The 23,446-nt window shown below is 40.1% G+C and overlaps 1 protein-coding gene across 1 annotated transcript; it reads right to left on the reverse strand.

Annotated features, from left to right (window-relative positions):
* Positions 1–1,204: 1,204 nt before the first annotated feature.
* On the reverse strand, positions 1,205–23,054 carry GASK1B (golgi associated kinase 1B). Its single transcript, XM_032223566.1, has 5 exons — positions 22,696–23,054; positions 20,646–21,918; positions 6,152–6,366; positions 2,856–3,082; positions 1,205–1,580 (listed from the first exon to the last, which is right to left on the reverse strand). Exons 2-5 carry the CDS (start codon positions 21,583–21,585, stop codon positions 1,373–1,375), a joined length of 1,590 nt encoding a protein of 529 aa, XP_032079457.1. The 5' UTR covers positions 21,586–21,918; positions 22,696–23,054; the 3' UTR covers positions 1,205–1,372.
* Positions 23,055–23,446: the final 392 nt, after the last annotated feature.

Here is a 23,446-nt window from a genome sequence, read left to right on the forward strand (position 1 = left end):
TCTTCGACTGGGCGTCCGCTGGACCCCTGATGCCTCCTCCTCCCTGTGAAAACAGCAGCAGGCTCTGTGGTAGAGGGGCCCCGGGAGGGCAGGAGGAGACCAAGATGGAAGCGGCGGTGGAGGCCGGGGGAGGCGGTGGCAGCTGGGCCAGCAGGCCAGGCGGAAACTCTTCCAAGCCGGTACCACTGCTACTGCTGCCAGCCCGCTGAGGCAGCATCGCAGGCTATGCCATCATCTTCCTCTCACAGCCTCCACGGCTGAGTAGGCTGCTGCTGCTGCTACTGCTGCATTGGGGCCGACGGGAGGAAGGCCCGATGACGCCACCGACGACGCCTCCCTCAGGTCCCGCCCTGGCCTGGCTGAGGAGGCGAGGAGGAGGAGGCGGCGACCACCCCTGACCCAGCTTCCCTCAGCAGCAGTGGCAAGAGGAGGCAGCTGAGGAGCAGGAGCAAGGAGCCACCCCTGGTGACGTAGACGTGAAGCAGCCCCCGCCGGCTGCAGTCCCATTCAGAGATGCTGCCGCCACTGCAGCCACCGCCTCACGGGGCACCCAGCGGCTGCCCCAACCCCGCTGCGCCTCAGGCTGACACCGCTGCCACCGCCCCCATCAGAGCCACCTTGGTGAGGCCCAGTGGGAGGGGAGGGGAGAGAGGGGAGGGGGATGCCAAAGGACTTCGGCTCCCCTTGGCGGAGATGGCCGAAGGTCATCAGAGGAGGGGCGGAAAGGAGAAAGAGTGCGGCCACAGCCCAGCCACACATATAAAGGGACCGTCGGGATGAAGCTGGAGAGAGGCCGAACTGTTCCGAATATATTATACTCACGAAATGAACGCTATGGTAAATGACACAGCTCAATTCCAATGCAATGTCACACGAAATAATTAAATCAAAGAGAAAATAAATCAAAATCTATGAAAATTCAATATAACAATGCAATCGAAAACATTGAAATGGAATCGTGAAATATTTAGTATAGCATGTGTTGCTTTTACATCCAACAGATAGCGCTGGTTTTCAAAAAAGCATGTTTTTACCTGTCACAGGTGTGACATCTATATAGGTATATAAAAACTCACGTGTATTTGAATGCAACGTTGTGTCAAAATTTCAAAGCAATTGGTTGAAGAACTTTCAGAGATTTAAGATTTTGAACAAATGAACATTTTATTTATATATAGATGAACAACAACATGTATTTTTTAAATGTGAAATCTGAAAATTAATTCCCATATGTTTGATGTTTGTCAGAATCAATGTACAAATAAGATCATAAACTTCATTGAATTTGTATTCAGCCAAGTATATAGAATTACAACATAAATACATTAAGACCTTTTTCATAAGTGTGTGTCTGTCTTTAATGATTTCGGACTCATTCATTCATTGGGTATATTTTTGCTCCATGAGCATTAATGTAGGTGAGAAGTATTTTGGCTCTCTGCTCTACAACATCAATCAACTTTTCAATGCCTTGACGCCCTCCTTGGCTATTCCAAAAAACTCTGTCCAGGAATAATGACTGAAGAAGTTTTTCCCGCAAATGATGACTTTTCAACACAGAAATAGCAGATTCGGGAAACCTGAAATTGAATAAACCCATGCAAATTAATTTAAGTACCATATTGCTATTTCATTTGCAGTAGTGAAATTAAGACCATACATACTGTAAATGAGGCAAGTTTAGGTCAATCTATATAATGCAGGTAAATCTAATGGATAATAAGAATCCAGTAGTAAAATAGTAAAATCAGTGAAAGCGTTCCTGATATTTAAAAATCAAAGTAAAATAAATATAGGCACAAGGTGAAGAAGCACTTTGTAGACAGTTTGCCATCAGAAGGTTAATAAAGACAGCAAAGGGCAGTGATTAAACATAATATATAGAGACACTCGGGGAAAAAATCTGGCAAGGATAATTATGTCTTCTTATACCCGTGAATTTTCAAAACACTCAATCTCTCTTCAGGCATTAAATGCTACACAGTTCTTTCATTTTATCTTCTGGTTCCCCTATATTTAAAAACTCTTGAAATTTTCATGAAAGCTGGAATATTAATTATTCTGAATATCTGATATTTGAAAAGATATTGGGAATCAAGCTGGTCCATACCACAGTCAGCATTAATGGCATGGTGTACTGTCCCCACCCCAGAGGTGGGTTCCTACCAGTTCGCACCAGTTCGGTAGAACCAGTTCGTGAAATCTACCGAACCGGTTAGAAGAGGTTCCACCAGTGGACCCGAAAAGCAGGCCACACCTACAGAAGAGGTTCCAAAAAAATTTGAAACCCACCACACACACACACACACACACACACACACACACACACAGGGGGAGAGAGAGAGAGAGAGAGAGAGAGAGAGAGAGAGAGAGAGAGAGAGAGAAAGAAAGAAAGAAAGAAAGAAAGAAAGAAAGAAAGAAAGAAAAAGTGAGAGAGAGATGAAAGAAAAAAAGGAAAAAGGGACAGAGATAAAAGAAAGGAAAGAGAGAGAGAGAGAGAGAGAGAGAGAGAGAGAGAGAGAGAGAACACATGGCTGGCAAGCCACCCCCACCAGGTCACATGGCTGGCAAGCCACTCCCACAAAGGAGGCCACACCCACAGAGTAGGTTCGAAAATTTTTTGAAACCCACCACTGCACCACCCCCACCCCCATAAAGCAATTGTGAAAGAGCCATGGCAGTGCAGTGGTCCAAATGCAGTATTGCAGGCTGACTCTGCACATTGCCAGGAGTTCAATCCTGACTCAGCCAGCCATCTTTCTGAGGTCAGTAAAATGAGAACCCAGATTGTTGGGGTCAAATAAGCTGACATTTGTAAACCATTCTGAAATGCCTTTCTTAGAAAATGAACTTACTCGTTAATGCCTTGCAATATTTTGAAATCCAGATTATCTTCACCTCTGTCAAAGAAACCTTTATTATGTATAAAAACCAAATGCCTTGGGTCATCCTTTCTCTGAATAATATGAGTCAAGGCTATGTTGTCTTGGTCATCGCATTGCCGATTTAGCCCTTTCTGAACACAGGAATCCTCTTTACGTGGTTTGAATCCACAACAGTTCTTATCCAAGCGATGATAGATCTGAAATTGAATAAAGTTTTGTTACCATCATGAATCATGGACTCATATAAACAGTTCCTTTTTAGGTTTATGAGGGCGCCACAAAAATGTGCATAGACATGGACAACTGCTGCTTTCATGAAAAAGTATTAAGGTGAAACTCTTAATCATACAGGCCACAGCAGAGGGAGCTTAAATGTGTATTCATCTCTCCCAGTTTTATAATAGTGATTTATCTCTTTTCCCGACATTTCTTTCCCTCATGGACACAGTCTATAATGCTAGCACAACAATGTGAATACAGATAGTCCTCAACGACTCCAATTGAGCCCAAAATTTCTGTTGCTAAGGGAGACATTTGTTAAGTGAATTATGCTCCATTTTGCAACCTTTCTTGTCACAGTTGTTGAGTGAATCCCTGCAGTTATTTAGTAACTGGTCGTTAAGTGAATCTGGCTTGTCCATTGGCTTTGCTTGTCAGAAGGCTGCAAAAGGTAACCCCATGACACTGCAACCATCATAAATATGAGTCAGTTGCTAAGCATATGAATTTTGATCACATGACCATGGAGATGCTGCAGTGAAAAATGGTCATAAGCATTCAAAAGTTTCAACAATGGGCATGACCATGGTGGGTGTGGCCGAGTTGGTCTCCTGTACCACAGCGGGAAGGGGGGGGGTGTTTTCGCCTTCCCCAGGCTCTGGAAGCTTTCCTCAAGCTTCTGGAAGGCCTGTTCCCCCCACCCCCCCGGCCTCTGCGCAGGCCCTGCCCTTACCTCGCATCCAAACCTGGCCATGTGGTGACTCCCGAGAGGGGTGGGGTGGGGTGGGAGGGGCCAGTCAGGGGTGGGATTTGGAGGTTCTCCAAACTAGCCACGTTAGCTACGGGTTCTCCTGAACCCGGGCGAACCCGTAGTAGCCCACCGCTGGTGATAAGTCATTTTTTTCAGCGCTGCTGTAACTTTGGTAACTAAATGAACTGTTGTAAATCAAGGACTACCTGTAATATATATTCAGAATTAATGCTATGACAAGTGCCACTTAATCTGTCTCATTATAGGCAAATGAATATGTTGTAGACTCTTTTCACATCTAACCCTTCTCCATTTGGCCAATTCACAGATTAATATTAGTGGATCCATATCAACACTGTCCAGATAACACCCAATGTGATGTAATGTGTATTGGATTATCACTAGGAAGGTTGCTAGTAGGTCAAAGGCTACCTGTAATGAGATGGTCAAAAGCTGAGGTCTGCCCAAATATTACTGGCCTCTTCAGGCAACTGAGAAACATGCCCTACCTGTTCTGACCCCCCTCATTCCAAACCAAAGCACACTCCGAGCCAGAGATAAATTACGGCATTTAATTAACAGACAACAGGTCCTTGGCAGCAACCCAGCACAGACAAGCTTGGGCAGCAATAAACACAGATAAGGCTTGGCAGCAATCCAGCCTGCCAAGCTCCTACAAAGTTCTCCGACATTCGATTCTGTGTTGACTTCTGCAAAGAGGGGCGTGTGCATGAGTAGCTTTTTATAGTCTGGAGAGGAGCCTAATGACCACCAGCTGAGTGCAATCACCTCCTGTAATTGTGTAATTGTTCCTGACGCCTATTAGCTCTTCGATGGCGTGCATCCAGGAAAAACTCACTACTAGCTTCCGGCTCACTCTCCCTTGTCTCCTCCCCACTGGTCCAAGGCTCAGGTGCCTCCTGGTACCCAACCAGCCTCTCTGCGCCCTGCTTGGAGTCAGAACCCTATCCAGGGTCCTCCACATCCTCCAGAGCCGACTCATAGGGCCCCTCGCTGTCGGAGTCTGGTGGCAGCTCCAATGGCTCTTTCTGGGCCACAACACCTACCCTATACTCAGGTCACTTCTATATCTTCTGACTTCATAAAGGATCAGTCAGGCATTATATAAATTACCTTATATTGTATATATCAATTTAATTTTTTTTTTTTTTTGAAAAATAGTAGTAGACCAGTTTTTAAACACAAGCACTTTTTCTATGCTACACAGAAGATCAGTTTAAACTGGGGGGAAAGAAGCAAATTTCTTCCAGCTACATGTTTCTGCATATGTTTCAAATGAACACAGTGCAGATTTTCTATTAGATTTTATGTGGCCATGCTATTTTCCATACTCCATGGACTACCTCTTAGCACCACAGGCCATAAAGACAGAACTAGACTCTTTGAGCAGTTGTCTCCACTACTGCTACTTGCAAGAAATCCCAAAAGAGACACATTCTATTAATCTGTTCAATTACACTTATAAGTACTGAATTCCAGTTGGAGACAGCCTAATCACATGACAAAAGGGTATTAGCCAAGCAGAATGGAGTAACTTGACCTGTTACTTAGACAACTTGAGTAATAGCTAAAATGTTCACCACAGATGCCTCCTACAATTTTTGAATAAGAAGCAGCTCCATCAAATGTCAGAAGTGCAATTAGAGATAGATGTGTGGGACCATAAAATAAAGGTTCGTAGGTCAATGAAACTTTAGGCCGCAGATTCTTCACCATCTTTTAACATCTCTTCTAAAACTTAATCTTACATCTCATTAACCATTTCTCCTGTAATAATGACAAGTGTTTCTAATTACTGTGTAAGTTGGTCACATAAATTTCAAAAAAAAAATTGTTTACTCCTTTAAAAAAAAGTGCTGCTGAACAACTTACATAATCTCAACACATCTCTTTGGATAAGTAGTAAGTAAGTAAAATCTTTATTACGGTCAAAGACCAGCAATACACATTAGTTTTTACACTATATTAAAAAATATTAACATTAAAATATAATTAAAAAGTATTGACATTAAAAGTGGATAATAACATAATGGTCCAGAAATTGTTAGAGGTATGTCCAGATAATTGGTACAAGATGACAACTATACTTCTGTAGCCAATTTTTTTCTTATGGACATTGCAGCAGCACAGAACTTTGCCACTGCATACGTGGATTAGTGTCTTGGGGGAGAAAGCCTAGATAAAAATTGTCTGCCCTCCCTGGCAATCTCTCTAATAAGAGGAAAATATGTGCAGACCTACAAGCTCTGTATAGCTTTGGATATATTTTTCTCACCTGTAAAAGAAAATCAAGAAGTGCCATCTTGGACCATTCATGGTAATGGATATCGGTACATCCCCATTCTGTTTTGGGTACTTTGCCGTTTTGCCAGCACTTTTCCTTCAGTTGCTTCTTGTAGGCTCCCCAGGTGAGTCTCAGTGAAGAATGAGTCTCGTTGTCTGTCGGAGCCAAGGAGGGATCCCAAAGAATGACAGGGCGTGGTCCATCATCTCAAGCAAAAACATTTACAATACCAAGGTGAACTGTCAGTGAAATTTAGACATAATTCTTGACTATTCTTTAGATATTGTCTCAAATTGAAATAGTTAGAAATGTTAGTAAATGGGCATACTATAGATGTGGTAAGATGAAAACCAACTGGCAATGATTTTATTTTCCTTAGTTAATATGGTTATATTCCACATCTAAAGAAGCTATTTCAGTCAAGGAAGAACACCAGACTTTAATTGGTTCCAGTAGCAGCTGGCTTCTACCTACAATTGTGCTCTGCTTAAAAAGAGCTCTGATGCTTAGGAAGATTTATTGAAATTAAAAATAGTTTGATTGATTTGCTCCTGATATAAATCTTGGTAGCTTATTCAAAAATTGCAAAACAATATCTATCTATCTATCATCTATCTATCTATCTATCTATCTATCTATCTATCTATCTATCCATCCATCCATCCATCCATCCATCCATCCATCCATCCATCCATCCATCTATTTATTTATTTATTAGAATGTAACTATGAATGACCAAGCAGGGAATATCAACTTATAACAAATAAGTTTACATTAGTGTCTCAAATGTTTTTAGTTTTTAAATGGATAGAATTCTAGCCAAAAGATATGAATAAAATATATGGCACTACTACTTTCAAAGAGGAACCAACAGTGAGTATGCAAAAATTAAAACTGTTCAAATCAGTGTGCAGAATGGTCATGCATAATTTCAATCACATTATTTTAAAGATGTTGCTTGAAATAGTATCGGTGTAAAGCAGCTATGCCTTCTCCTCGTATCAAAATTCTTTTACATTCCTGCACAACATAAAGCACTCTTGGATAGCAGACCCAAAGTATTGCAAAGCCCTATCTCTGTACGTCATGTGCAGGTTAATATGCTGAACATCTGCATCCATCTGCATCCGTTGAAGAATGTGATAATAATATTTGGAAGAAATACCATTTGCCTGCAGGCTAGAATTGGGACCACACAATAGAAAAGTAATAAAAAATGAAGAATTTGGTTTTTTTGTTTTGCTCTGGGACTTTAGAATTCAAACAGATAAAAGCATCTGCGACATAATTCCCGAGACTTAACAATTATTAAAAAGACAAAAAAACCATGCATAGTGGACATTGCAGTACCTGCAAATCGTAGCAAAAAAATACAAAATCAAAAGACTTACAAATATAATTAGAAAGATTGTGGCAATACAAAGCAAAGATAGTACCAATACTGAGGTGGGTTGCTCCCGGTTCGTCCCGGATCGGGCAAACCGGTAGTAGCAGCAGCGGGGGGATCCGCCTACCTGCCCGGACACTTCTGCGCATGCAGAGTGCTCACAAGCACACGAGCGAACCAGTAGTAAAAAATTTGGAAACCCACCACTGTACGAATAGTAATGGGAACTTTGGATGTAAATCTAAAACACCTGGAGCACGTCTTGGCATTGACAATTTAATTGACAATTGACTGTTTAAGATGAACACCTTACATCCTGGAACAATTTCTTTAACACCACAACGCAACGTATTGCATTTTTGTATCCGATATATAAACTGGAAATTCAATTACTCTACAGTATATTGTCAATTTTCTGAATTCATTGTGTACAAATACATACATTTAAAAAGAGGAAATATCTCAAATTTGGGTGGGAATGGAACAACCAAATTTAGAAATTGAAATATATTAAGCAATACTGACCAATTCCCAAACAAAAGAAAAAATGGCTGGATTTGCTCATCTCTTATGGGAAGAGGAGATACAAGTTTTGCTCTATTCTCAGATTTCAGAAGCTAAATAAATGGATACCTCTGTTTTCTGCTTTATTTAAACTAGTGATCACATATCCACACACCTTTCTGGTTGCTTCGCCCTTAAGGTTCTTTTTCCCAATTGCAAATCAAACATAAATGGCTTTCTCAGCACATATAGCCATTCTTGCTTTACAAAAGCTGATTTATCAGGCCCTTCCTGTTTTCCTATTTTTCTCCTTCCACCCATGCATTCTAGATAAAAGGAAAGGGGAGGAAGAATGGATTATTAATGTGTTATTTTTATCCCTTAAAAATATAATTTGAAAAAAATGGAGTGAAGGTGAAGTACAGGAAATGAGTGTTATTCACGGGAAACAGACTTTGCAAATTCAGTCTACCATAAGGTGACCAGACGTCCCGCTTTTGGCGGGACACACCCGCCTTCCAACGCATTTTCCCGCGTCCCGCCCGCCTTTTTAAAAGGCACGCTTTTTTTGGCGCTCGCAGCTCCCGCCCATCAGCTGCTAGCTTGCTGGGCTGGCTCATCGTTCTGTTCTCTATCCTACCAGATGAGCCAGCCCAGCAAGCTAGCAGCTGATGGGCGGGAGCTGCGAGCGCCAAAAAAAGCGTGCTTTTAGCCTTTTACCTACTACCTACAAATTTAAGCCAGCCCAGCCTCCCGCTCACTGATTGGATTGGCCTGGACTCCAGCCAATCAGTGAGCTGGCTGGGATGGGAAATTTTCAGCACGCTTGCGCGAGTTTCCATTTCCTTTCTACAAAAGACGAAAGAGGTTGCAGCTGCGCTGACTGGTGAGTAATCTAATTCTAATCGAATTTTCCGCTCGCCGCGGCAGGAGGAGAGGGTGGGGGCAGCTGCAGCCGCCCGCGGCAGAGAAGTTCCATGCGGTGCAGGGGCTCCCGCCGCCCGGCAGAAGCCCCTGAACCGCGTGCGGGCGGCTGCCCCCTCCTCCTCCCTGTCCTCCTGCGGCCGCGAGGAGTAGTCCGTTCGTGCAGAAATTGCCCGCCCTGGCTGAGTGAATTGGGATCGCCTGCGGCCGTGAGGAATCCATTTGTGCAGGGGTCCTCGCGGCCGCAGGCGATCCCAATTAAATTCACTCTGTGCGGGCGGCAGGCGCTGCGCCCACGAGGAGCTGCCTCTTCGTGAATGGGATCGCCGCCTCCGAGAGCATGGGCGCAGCGGCTGCTGCCCGCACAGAACGTCGTGCGGGGGTCCCGCCGCCCGGCAGAAGCCCCGGGACCCAGTGCAAATTCGCTGCGCAAGGTGAAACGGCCGGCAGCAGCCTCGCTCTCCTGCTGCGGCTTCTGTTTCAGTAGGGAAGAAAACTTCCTTTCGCTTCCCGGGCTTCTGACGCCCGGCAGAAGCCCCGGGACCCAGTCAAATTCGGGAAGCGAAAGGAAGTTTTCTTCCCTACTGAAACAGAAGCCGCAGCAGGAGAGCGAGGCTGCTGCCGGCCGTTTCACTTTGCGCAGCGAATTTGACTGGGTCCCGGGCTTCTGCCACCCGGCAGAAGCCCCGGGACCCAGTCAAATTCGCTGCGCAAGGTGAAACGGCTGGCAGCAGCCTCGCTCTCCTGCGGCCAGCGTCCGTTTCAGTCGCTTCCCTTGTCCGTCTTGATTGCTGGAAGCAGTAACAAACGGCGCGTCCGCTCCGCATCGCCCTGACAACCACCCCAGCCGGCGGCTACCGGGCCTCGCTGGAGTCAATTGCAAAACTGCGTTCAGCGCTTTGAGGACCTGAGGCATCTTGGGAAATGTAGTTCCCTATCAGAAAGAATGGAGTAGCTGCGAATTTGTAACAACATAATATAACTTGGTGCTTCGCAGGTTACGAAAATCTCGTTTGATTTGCACACTGTTTTTTAAAAGTTAGATAAAGAAATTATGCTGTGAAAGCGACTAGATAGCCCCCCTCCCCTTCCTGTGTGTGAGAAAGGGAAGGAGAGGAAGGAAGGAGGGAGGGGGGAGGAAAAGAAGAAGGGAGGGGGGGAGAAGATGGAAGGAGAAAAGATGGATGGAAGGAGAAAGAATGGAAGGAGAAGGAGGAAGATGGAAGAAGAAAGGAAGAAAAAGAAGAAGGGAGGGAGAAGGAAGGAGGTAGGAAGAAAAGGGGAAGAGAGGGAAAGAGCAGAAAGACAAAGAGGATGAAGTTGATAGGCAAGAGGAAGGGGGAAGGAAGGGAAAAAAGAGGGAGAGAGGAAAGAAGAAAGGATGGAACTAGAAAGGAAAGAAGGGAAGGAGGGAGGAAAGGGGAAGACAGGGAAAGAGCAGAAAGACAGAGAAGGTGAAAGTAGATAGGCAGAAGGAAGGAAGAAGCAAGAAATAGGAAAGGAGGGAAGGAGAAAGGAACAAAAGCAAAGAGGAAGGGAGAAATGGAAAGAGCAGAAAGACAGAGAAGGTAGATAGGCAAAAGAAATGAAGCTGAAAGAATGGAAGGAGGAAGGAAGAGAAAAAAGGAAGAAGGGAGTGAGTGAGGAAAGGAGATGATGGAAGGAGAAAGGAAGGAAGAGAGGGAAAGAGCAGAAGATGGATATGTTGGCATGAAAGGGATCCGGGCACAATCACACCTGTTCCAAGTAAAGTTGCCTTTTGCAATTGGCTACCGGTAATCCTCGACTTACGACCAGGATTGATCCCCCAATTTCTGTTGCTAAGGGAGACGTTTGTTAAATGATTTTTGCCTCATTTTGCGACCTTTATTGCCACGTTAAGTGAATCATGGTGGTTGTTAAGTCAGGAACATGGCTGTTTAGTGACCAAAATTACAATGGCATTGAAAAAAGTGACTGATGACCATTTTTCACACTTAGCGACCATTTTCACACTTAGCGACCGTTGTGGCATCCTCATGGTTACGCGATCAAAATGTTGATGTTTGGCAACAGATTCGTATTTCTGATGATAGTTTGAAATGGTGACAGTATAAATTATTGCTGGTGTAATACTTAACAATGGTTTTTAAGGATTTCTTTTATTTATAGAATACCTTTTTTATTATTTTGGGGGGATTTTTACTTTTAAATTGTTTATAAAATGTATTTACTACAAGAAATGTTCCTTTTTGCAAATGTGATCTTTGCAAATCTTTGTGATGCAATATGTTCAGACCAGGTTTATGTGTCTCAAAGTGGCTGCTATTCTATGGGCAGGCCAGGTTGGTGCAAGGCAGCTTTGCCAGATTTTGTGTGTTTCACCCTCATTGAATTTTATATCGTATAAAGAATGGAAGGAGGAAGGAAGAGAAAAAAGGAGGAAGGGAGTGAGTGAGGAAAGAAGAGGATGGAAGGAGGGAGGAAGGAAGGAAGAGAGGGAAAGAGCAGAAGACAGATAAGGTGAAGGTAGATAAGCAAGAGGAATGAAGGAAGAAGTGAGGAGTCTCGAGGAGGGGGAAAACATTTAGTGACCAAAGTTACAATGGCATTGAAAAAAGTGACTGATGACCATTTTTCACACTTAGCGACCGTTGCGACCATTTTTCACACTTAGCGACCGTTGCAGCATCCTCATGGTCACGTGATCAAAATTTTGTTTGGCAACAGATTCGTATTTATTCTGGTTTCAGTGTCCTGGGGTGACCTTTTGACAAAAAAGTTTTTTTAATCAAGCCCCCCCCCCCCCCCCCCCCCCCGGTCAAGGGTGTCCCTCTTTTCCAATCTGAAAATCTGGTCACCTTAGTCTACCATAACAATGCATATTTCAAAATCTTCACTAAAACAGGCTTCCCATTGCTAGTATGGACTCCTCCCGCTTCCCCCATCCAATTATATTATTTAACATACGCAGAAAGGACCTAAAAAGAACCAGTTCCAACCCCCTGCTCTAATGCCATTTAGTTTCAGATGAAATTATGTGTATATCCCGCATTAAATACCAAATGGTTTCTAAATTGCTGTGAATGAACAGCTGGAGGGAACAAAGTGAACTTAGAACTAAAAGAATTAACACTTACAAAACTACTGGCTAATTGCCCATCTCAAAGAATATCGAAATTCTAATGAAATAAACCTAGAGCTTGAGGCAAGTATTTTAAATGCTGAATGGATAAATTATTTGCAGCCAAGAGCCCCATCTTTTTATTTCTTCATTTATTTTGATCTCTGGGGGATAAAAGCATGACAGCCATACACTGACTTCATTGGAGGATTAGAATCAATATTTTAAAAATCTTGCTTTTTGCTTAGTGGATAGGATCCCCTCCTCCAAATATTTAGTATATTTATCACTTCTTTTGCTGTCCTAATTCGGCAGCAAAATCTGGGACTATGTTCAAACAAAAAAAAATACATAGGGCTACATGTGCAGCCAGGAAATCCTGAGTTGCTCATTCCTACTTTAGAAATCCTCTAGTATACGGGTGTCAACCCCATGGAATCACGCTGCCATCACGTGGCATTTCGCGATGTTTTTCCCTTTGTGGAGCTGAGATGGGTGTGGCCTGCGTGTGACGCATCTGACCAGCGGGCCATCAGTTTGACACCCTTGCTCTAGTACAGTCTTCTCATTGGGTATCACTCACAACTGTCAGTCGTACTATAAGAGAGTCAAGAAATCTGTTGTTTGAGAGTCCCTTGAAAAGGTGCTTTTATTGCATTGATGGAAACAGTAAATGGGGAAGTCATCTTATCTTATCCTAAACATCTTCAACATTTCAATATATAAAATACATCTTTTTTTTATCCTATGGAAGCCTGGTCCTAGGTTTTATCTTCTAAATTGCTGATAGTGTCTTACATGACTGTTAAATTCAGCAGTAGCCAATAATGGAGCCAAAAAGTCCTTATGAAAAGCCTTTGAAAAATTGGTGGCGACAGGGAAGGTGATAATGCCAAGTTAGCAGCAAATGTTTTGGAGTGACTAGTTGGGAGATAAATACCACATTGATGAAATACCAGCTATTTTTGCTTTTGAAGGTTTCTGTCTCCATAGCAACTTAGTGCCTTGCCTACACTTTCTAATATTAGAACAACAAATTTGGTATATTCTGGTACACAGTTATAATTTGTTGGAGGAGAATGGCTTTCAGAGGACTCCCATCTGTTTTTTTTTTTTAATTGAAGTGCCATAAAGATTCCACAAACTGTCTTTTACTTTATTGGTTTAATGGTTCATTATATATAGATCTCATTTAAACATGATTAGGAAATTGCAAAAGAATTCGAAAGTGAAATTTATCTATGCAAATCCAAAATGTACATTAACAAGTAGCAATGTTGGACAAAACAAGTTGCTTTGTTTCCCACAACTTCAACCTTTTTAAAGGGTGTCTTAGGGCTTGTTTTGATAAACAATCCATACTCATTTTTATATATGGTTTTTCCTAGTAATGTATTAGGTAGGCAGCAGTGGTGGGATATGACCGGTACGCCCTAGTATGGGCGTATCAGTGCCTGCTGGGAACACCAGATACCATTCTGGTACAGTGCTCCGGAGAGCCCGCCCACATGCGTGATGCTCTGACGAGCAACTGGAGCATTGTGGAGGTGTCACAGGCAGTAAGTACGCATGTGTGTGCTGCGTGCGTGTGCATATGTGCTGCACACGTTCATGTGGTGGATGCCCGCCCCGTTGCATTGTACTGGTTGCAACAGTATCTGGAACCCACCACTGGTATGCAGGTAAAGTGTTGAGATCCAAAAGCAAATACACTGTGAGCTATGAAAGTTGAATTCCCACACATTCCAATCGGCTTTTAGCCTCTGGAGAAAATGCAAGGTATACATTTAACAAGCAAATTTAAGCAACAAATCCTACATACACTTTTTTAAAATCCGAAAGCTATATTATGAAAAATGGAGTGGCAAAAGTTAATTATTTTTTTGTTGTGCTTTAATTTGGCCATTTATATTAAAATATGAAAAAAAAACAAATATATCACAGAATTAAAGATTTTGGTGGCAATATAAGTAAAATAAAAATTCAAAATGAACCAAAAGCAATTGCCCAATTCCTGACCCAGATGAATAAGAAATTGTAAATGTGATATAGGCAGGCCAATTTCTCTGAAATTAATGCAGAATGTGTTACGATCTTCAAAAAATAATGTTAACATTCCAAATTATTATATATTATAATAATAATAAAAGACAAGTTTCAGCCAATGGATTATTTTACTTTTTAAAAAAAACTGGAATGAGAGTGTAGGAATTTCTTTGAAGTCAAGTACTATATTCTGATGAAGTCCCTCTCATTTTTGGCGGAGTGAATTTAGTCCCAGGTGAGCTCCAGTCAGACATATCCCATGGCTCCCTTCCAGGCTACCAATAAGAAATGAATGAAGTCAGCACAACTGAAGTGGAGAGACAGTGCCTTTTGCAACAGGGAACCAAGGGGAGCAGGAGGGCTGAATATGACCATAGATCAAAGCCCTACCCCATTGACCCAAAGGGCTGGGACTTTAATCAGATGGCCTTCTTGGCCCTGCCCATTGTAGATGCCCCTCATTCTGGCATGATTCATTGATGATTCATTCAGTGGCATTGGTATGGGCATGCCAGTGCATTAAACTAAATAAGTGAAAAATTATAGAGAAAAGTATTTAATGAAATGCATAGCCTCAACAAGGAAAAATATACCTGGTGGCATCTATTCCCATCCACAGTGACAAACTGTGTATCACAGCGCAGCAGAGATGATATTCTAATGGTTCGCCTGAACTGGTAGTGGAAATTGTGAGTGGCCCCGCTCACCCGCCCTGGGTCTATGGCATCCCATTTAGGCAATTTTTTTGCCAAAAGCGCATGCGTGGAAGGCTTTGCTGATGCGCAGAGGTGACGTGTGTGAGCTCACATTTGTGAACCGGTAGTGAAGGCAAGTGAATACCACCCCTGCAATGCACAGTACTTCCTTTTATACATGAAATGACATTGCAAGAAATATGTAGAAAGTAGAATTTACATTATGATATCATAATGCACATTTCATCGTACTGTATGTACTTCCTACAAATTCCTGTGACTATTTTCTGAATTCTTTTTCTCATCAATTATCAGTTTGATGACTAAAAAGTTCTTTCAAATTTTCTTTCAAAGGATAAGAGAAATAGATGAAATTCTCAGAGTAAGATATGATTTTGCTCTCATTTAGTACAAAATAAAGGAAGCCTGTAAATATTCTCACCTAAGATTAAACCAGAAAAACAAAAACTTCTTTTGCAGAGGAAAAACGTCTTTGAAAAATTGCAAGGCAGGTTTTGATACACCTTTAGAACACCATGGCAAAATTGTAAACTAGGCCTGGAGAATGATATTCATCAAACAAAACTCTTGTTTATCATCACTGAACTGAGCAATTATATTAAAGCTGTAGCTACGCAAATGATCCTTCACCAACATTAACGTATGTGAGAAGAAAAACTCAAAGGATCGCACTAACTTATAACAAATAAAAAAGCTTTTCAAATATGTTTATCAGTACTAGCATTTCTTTGGACTTTGGACAGGAGAGCAACTGATCAAAATTATTGGATCTGAAGAATGGCATAAAATAATATTGGAGATATTAATTCAAACATAATAAAGTTTTTCCCCATTATCCCTTATATTAATTAAACTGATGTATCCTTTCAAGGGTGCAGGCTGTAACACCATGAACATGTTTCTTGTTCTTGCTGCTGCTTACACTGCACACAGGGAATATGCTAAATGGAATTAGTTGAGTTTCTACTTCTGTCTGTTTCAAGTTCTCATATTCCATTGGTATAAAGCCAATTACGGAGCAAACAAATGCAATGAAAATTAGAGTCAGATGGTCATTTGCACTGTTTCAAAAGAAAGTTGTTCTGAATATGAGCTCATTAAATAACTAGCCCTGCAATCACTGCAGTTGCATGTGTATTCTTTCAAGGTTTATACATGTGTATATGGGATTATAGAGCATATACACAAATATATAACTTTACATAGACACACACAGTGGTGGGATTCAAATAATTTAACAACTGGTTCTCTGCCCTAATGATTTCTTCTAACAATCAGTTTACTAAACTGCTCAGAACCAGTTCTCCAAAAGTGATGCGAACTGGCTGAATTCTACCACTGGACACACACACACACATACCTGTGCATGTATGGGTGCTTGTATGTAGTGTGCATAAATGCATGGCTTCAGAAGACCTGCTCACAGGAAGGGATGTGATTGCCAATTATAGAAAGGTAAGAGGACTCTATACAAAGGATCTGATAGCCTACAGCTCAGAATACTTTGCATATTTTTTGGCATTCTCTGATTTAGAGTTATATAATCTGCAGTGGTGGGATTCAAATAATTTAACAACCGGTTCTCTGCCCTAATGAATGGCTGGGTGGGCGTGACTCAGTGGTCATGTGACTGGTGGCCAACTCAACTTCACTCACGTCAATGGGCGCTTCGCCTTAGCAGTTACAATGTAATAAGGGTTAACGGGAGAGGCAGTTTCTGTAAGCAGGGCAATCAAGATTAGGCTAGAAATAAAACCAGAATGTTTCCTTCCTGCCTTCCTTACAGGATTAGAAACATAAGGAGATTTTTGCCAACAACCGGTTCTTCGAACTGCTTAAAAAGTTAACAGGCGGTTCTCCCGAATAGGTGCGAACTGGCTGAATCCCACCACTGATAATCTGCCACAAACACAGGGTGGGAGCATCTTAAAGGTTAAGTCTAGATATGCCTTATGCCTCATCTGAGAATACTGAAACTGGATTTCAGCATTCTTGCCAAGCATCTCTATATAAACCACAGAAATATTGTGAAATGTAATGATTTCACAAGATTTTGTTTTTAAGAGTTGGCTTTTAATTAAATGGGGATGATCACACTTATGATCAGAAACCCCAACAACCATGTTCTCTATTCCCATTGTGCTTGCTACAAGTAGTTTATTAAAGCCCAGTTTGTTCTGTTGCGCCTCTTTTGAAAAGAAAGATCTTTATTCAGCCAATATCACATGTGAGCCTAAGGACACAATTCTCAAGTTTTAAATAATTATTATAAATAGCTTTGAAAGTCAGAACTGCAAAATACTTTCTTCCCTTCTCATCTCCAAGCCTTTATAAATTTTGATCTGTCAACAATAATGAATCTTAGGAAAAAAAACATTGTCATGACTTATCTTTATGATAAAGCAGCTATGTCAGAAGACAAAGCAAAATAATTTGGTGATTTAATAGGTTCACTATTCATTTAGTCAGTGACAAACAAATGCATTTTATTAGCAAGTCAGACATGATGAGAAATTTGGACAAGAAACAAGAGATGTAAGCTCAAGTTATCTTAAGGGAGGCTTCCACGAAAATGAGTGGTATCTGTAAGAGGCTCACTGTGTGAAAGAGAAATATGGCAGCACAGTTAACTTTTTGTATTCTTTCTATATAGAGACAGGTTAATTGTACATTCAGATGTTAGTTCCAAGCTTTATTTGTATTGGCTGTTGCTGATTTTAATATGGTTTCCATGTTTATTATTTTATATAATGGTGATTGTTTTATTTTTATATTTTTGTCATTTTAGCAATAGCAGTTAGCAATAGCAGTTAGACTTATATACCGCTTCATAGGGCTTTCAGCCCTCTCTAAGCGGTTTACAGAGTCAGCATATCGCCCCCACAGTCTGGGTCCTCATTTCACCCACCTTGGAAGGATGGAAGGCTGAGTCAACCTTGAGCCGGTGAGATTAGAACCGCTGAACTGCAGATAACAGTCAGCTGAAGTGGCCTGCAGTACTGCACCCTAACCACTGCGCCACCTCGGCTCTTTTAAATTTTAAATTTGATCCTCTGAATAAGTGAGATTTATAAAGTAAATTAATAAACCACATTTATTCTGATACAGAAAATCACAACATTTTAAGGGGAGGGAGACACAAAGGAGATCTATAGAGCATTAGGCAATTGTGGATTTATTTATTATAGCAGCTAATATTCTCATTGAGTCTGGCTTTCTGAATCAATTTAGCTATACGAGTAGAAATATCTAGATAAATATAATAGCACAATCATATATAAAAGTATACAAATTAATTCTATTAATAGATTTTTCTCTAACTTGTCACATCAGTAACCACATTGATATAAGAATGACAAATTAGAGATAGACTATAAAACCCAAAACAGATTGGGAGATTTGTCCATGCTTATTATAAGAAATGAAATCTTCCAAAAGTTGCCATTAATTTGTGCTGATATATTTTGCCATTATTTTTCCCAGCTCCTGCCCACCTAGCAGTTGGAAAGAGTGGAAATGCAAGTAAATAAATAAATATCAATGGGAAGGCAGTGGTAGGATTCAGCCAGTTTGCACCTATTCAGGAGAACCAGTTCTAAGCAGTTCGGAGAACTAGTTGTTGGAAGAAATCTCATTTTGTTTTTTTCCAACTTTCCGACTTTTCCTGTAAGGAAGGCAGAAAGGAAACATTCTGGTGTACTTTCTAGCCTAATCTTTATTGCTCTGCTTACAGAAACTGCCTCTCTGCTTAACCCTTATTACATTGTAACAGCTAAAGCATTGACCTGAGTGATGTTGAGTTGGCTACGCCCACACTGTCACATGACCACCGAGCCATGCCTATCCAGCTGGTCATTATGGCAGAGAACCAGTTGTTAAATTATTTGAATCCCACCACTATGCACCTTGGTGTATAGTCATGCTGACCACATGACCTCAGAAGGATCTTCTGACAAGGCTTGCAGAAACAGGGATGAAGACCGCCTCCAAGACACGACTGAACACAGGAAACCTTTACCTTTATTTTTCATAGCATAACTACCAATAGCTCAGATTGGAATTTAAGATCCAAAACAGTAAATAGGGTTTCCCATTTTAATGTTATTTATAGTTAAGAAACATCGTAACAAGAAGTGTACAATTTTTTATATATAAATCACCCAAAGTCACTTTTTTGTAAGATGGACAGTATAGAAATTTGATAAATACATAAATAATAAATGAAATAACAAAAAGGAAAATTGCCACTTTTCCTCTTGCACATCATCACCTAGCAACAGTTCTCTTTCTTTCTAGAGAATGAAAAAGGCTGAATTGTCATTTTTACTTCTTGAAAATCACAAATGATTATGCAGCTTAAAAACAACTGCTAATATGATTACTCAAAGAGCAATTTACAGAGGGCCTCAGACCATGATTTCCTGTCCTGGACTCTGAAATCCGAACTACCTCATTCTCTTCACCAGCTTTGTACCACTAAAATCCTTCCCTAAAAATAACAGATGCATAGTGTGACTTCTGTACTTTTAGAGTCTGAATATTTCTTAGAAGCAATTAAGCAGTCACTCAGACTATTGATGTTTTCAGTATAGAGACCCATAAAGTGACATTAAAACATAGACTATTTTTATATCTGCTTATAGGAATGTTTTGCTAGTCAATTTCTCCTAGTTTTCTTTGCCTTTAATAAAACACACACTGATTAGAAATTTTACATAAAATAGCACTGTGACCACATTAGGAAAGAATCAGTACAAAAACGGAGAACTATTTTGGGATTCTTTCATTCAAATATACTTCAGCCTTCTCTGCCTATAATTATATTATGACTATTGCTTCAGTTGAAGTCATAGTTCAGCAATATAGTGGAATATGAAAGGGGGCATTCATTGTGAGATTTTAAAAAAAGGAATGTGCACAATTTAGGTCACTTATAAGTTTAGTGCTTATTAGGCAGTTCATGTTTAAAATTATAGTTCATAGTATTCTATGGCTATTATAGAAAATTCAGACATTGTATATTCATGGTTGCTTTTTAAAATAAAAGTATAAAGGCAGTGAAAAAAAACCAAGATTTTCATTATATTCTTGACTTTGTCAAATCACTGTTTGAAGTAGAATTGCAATGTATTATTACAATTAAGCTTAGCACACAAATCGCTAGGTATAGTTGTTTGGCAATCTCTGTAAAGAGCACTGGCTTATTCTGCACTTTTGCAAAAATCTCACATCTGATAGAGACTACACAGCTAAAATATTAGATGACATATATGCCCTGGCAGCAATATCTGGCCCATACAGTACTTTTCTAGCTAAAGAAATTAAACTCCAAGCATGTTTTGCATCCAGACTCTTAATGTAATCCGATAACTCCATGTTCTCCTGACCAATTTTATTTTCTGATAATACATGGATTTTTATATTTGATAAGGATAAAATAGATCACCCACCCACTCAACATTATAATCATAGTGTGACATTTGATAAATTAAGAAAATGAATTTAGTTGAATATCTGAAATGTTGGTTACTCAAGCAATTTATATTGTGAATTGACTGGGCAGTAGATACAGGCAATCTGAATCCTTCCAGATGTTTTGGACAGTAACTCCCACAGCTTCTTGCCATATGATATGGTCACTGAGGTTAAATAGAATCAGTCAAAAAATCTGGAAGGCATCAAGATTTACATCAACTTCTGCTGTTGAGTATTTAATAACATTTATTTCTTGATGCTACTGAAGGATAAAAGCTTGCTCTAAGAGAGAATGTTCTATTTTTCCAATGCAGTGAGTAAATTAATTACCTTGTACAAATTCCAATTTTCTGCTTATGGTAGGCAAAGTCCGATTCAGCCTTAGGATCCTGTCCAAATGGAAAGCGAACACTTCACTCATTTCAAGTGGTCTCTTGATGATGCCACAATGACCTTGACTGCATAGGTCTTCTTTGACTGACTTATTATCAAGTTCTGTTCTCCCAAATACTAGAAGTACTCCATGTTGGGAAGGCACTTCTTGAATACTGTTTATTTTGGAATCTGCCATAAAACGCATACTTAGGATGTCCTCTTTACTCAACCAAGAAGGTGGACTCTCGCTGTACATCCTGATATTGCTCTCCTGAACATTAGTCTGAACATTTAGGCCTCTTATCATTTCAGGTCTCCAATGCTTTATATTTTGAGCCATTTGTTTTTCTTTCTGCTGTTGTTTCTGCCTAGCTTTCTCTGGAACTGCTGCTCCTTTCCTCTTGTTCATAGATGTACCATAAAATGGCTTAGGTTGGATTATGCCATCTAGTGAGTTCTTATTCCCATACTGCAAAGGTAATACTTGCTTCTTTCTTTGCTTGGGCCTCACAGTGCCTCGAATTTTGGCAGGTTTCCTTCTCTTGGATCGCAAAGTGATGTATACCACATTAGGCAACATTGATGTGTTATCTGTCCCCATTTTAGATTTTTCAAGGTCAGAAAATGACCAGGTGCCATCCATCGGGATTTCAGAAAAACGAGGTTGAGCAACATCTTGAAGATTCCAAGAGTTTGCTTTTGATAATCCTTTCCTATATTGTGGTACAACACGACCTACTTGACTGACAAGGAAGCCCAAATATATCACAAAAGCAGTGCCCAACAGCAGATTCCTTCTGGTCCTTGAGCACTTGCCACTCCAGAGAAACCGAGGTGAGCATAGAGAACAAAAGAGCCTGTTGATAATTTGGCATGTCTGAACCAGGAAGCTCATTTCTCCAGTGAATCAACATGATGGAAATAGTTTAAGAATCCACTGGCCGCCAGCTAGGATACTGCTGCATGCCTTCTGAATGACCAGATGTCTCCACCTCTTTTTCCAGCTGTTGTGTGTACATGTCTCTATGCATATACACATTGAAAATGCCAAAGAATTGTAAATGTTCAGGTTTAATGAATCTGACAGCGTAACCTGACAAGCTGTTAAAATGTTTCAGCCACCTCAAAGGGTGTGATTGAGTTCAGTGAATGAATGGAGTTGGCTGTATAAACAGAGTTAACTGAGTCACAGTATGAAAAGTCTGGGAGTCCCTTCTGGACTGCTGAACTGTTAGAGGGAAAAGAATGATAAATATCATTTTAAAGTCATCATTACCCACATGGTTATTTTTAAACCATGTATATCTCTTCATTTAAAGACTACAGCTAGTAATTACATTGCCAAAAGGAAGAAAAAGTTGGAACTTCATGTTATATATGTCAAATTAATATAAAACTATAACAGTAATCCTGAAACACAATCTGAAATGAATTTATATTTCAAAATTCAGAAAACATTCAGAAAAAGGCTTTTTTTTTTACAAATTGATAGTTGGTATATCTTTTTCCCATGCTAGTGGCAAGGAAGATGTATAGAAATCACTCAACCTATTGTGTCTAGGTAACATGGAAATATATTTCATTAATCAGTGAAGGACAATGCAGGAAAATTAACTTTATTTAGCTAAAAGAGAACATACTAGTCAGGTAGAAAGATGTACATTCAGGGGTTTACATCCATTTAGGCATTCATTTTTTTATAAAGCAAAAATTCTTCCTTTTTTCAATGGCTAGATATTTTCAATACAACACTATTACATTATACAAATATAAACAATTGCATGAGTAAATTATGTACATGTGCATATTCTATTGTAAATGCATCCTCCAAAGTCTAAAAATACTATTATACTGATGTGTTCACATAGCATATCTGTAAAAGAAATGTATATATCTTACAAATGAACATATTTTTTTCTGATGCTACAAAAACTTAGCATGTGAAACAACAGATCTTTTACTTATAGTAACTGTCTTATTAAAATAACATTTAGAATAATCTTACCGATACAGTTGGCCCAAAACTTTGCTCAAAAATTTCTAGCAGTAATGAATACAAGCAAAACCTTTAGGAAAGAAGTCCATTTTTTCCAAGGAAAAAATATCCACCAACTGGACAATTTATTAAAATTGAATAAAATATTAAAAAATAATAAACAAGATTTTGATGTTTTCAACGTGTTTTTTCCCCCAAAATCCTGATGTATGCAGTTCATTTATCAAGACAGTTCTGTTTGAGGAAGATCAGTCCAGATCCATATTCCTTCTACATGTTCTGATCATCCCAGATGGGTGTTCCTATTTGACTGCCACAAAGTTATATGAACTTTTCATTTCTTTTAAGCTATTTTAATTTCTGGAATGGAAAAGCCCACCCTGGTGTCTTGCTTCTAAAACAGAACTCTATATCTATATAAGTGTTGAGGGCCCCCTAGTGAACAAAACTCAGAATGGTTTAACACCATCATCTTTACTACAAAAGGAAAAAAATCTAATATATTATTACAATTTGTGGCCGCAAAATTAAGCATATTTCTTGAGACACATCAGATTAACTTTAATGAGTTGATTGTACAACAGTGTCCCAAAATACTTACAGTTTTAAAATTGCCAATGGAGGGAAGCAGTAGAGGAGAGGTACAGAACAAGAAAACAATGTTGTGTTTAATTAAATGAGAGATAAATAATTGGGGGAGGCAAAGGGCAAATGGGAATTTTGAAAGGAAAAGAAGGCCAGGGGAAATTTTACCTGACCA

The sequence above is a fragment of the Thamnophis elegans genome, chromosome 9 (assembly GCF_009769535.1).
Source record: "Thamnophis elegans isolate rThaEle1 chromosome 9, rThaEle1.pri, whole genome shotgun sequence".
NCBI lineage: Eukaryota > Metazoa > Chordata > Lepidosauria > Squamata > Colubridae > Thamnophis > Thamnophis elegans.

Coding starts and splice junctions, on each gene's coding strand:
- GASK1B (XM_032223566.1), bottom strand. CDS start 21,585: ATGAGCTTCCTGGTTCAGACATGCCAAATTATCAACAGGCTCTTTTGT. Junction 3,083..6,151: donor TTCTTGATTTTCTTTTACAG/GTGAGAAAAATA, acceptor ATTCAATTTCAG/ATCTATCATCGCTTGGATAA. Junction 1,581..2,855: donor ATATTGCAAGGCATTAACGA/GTAAGTTCATTT, acceptor ATTCAATTTCAG/GTTTCCCGAATCTGCTATTT.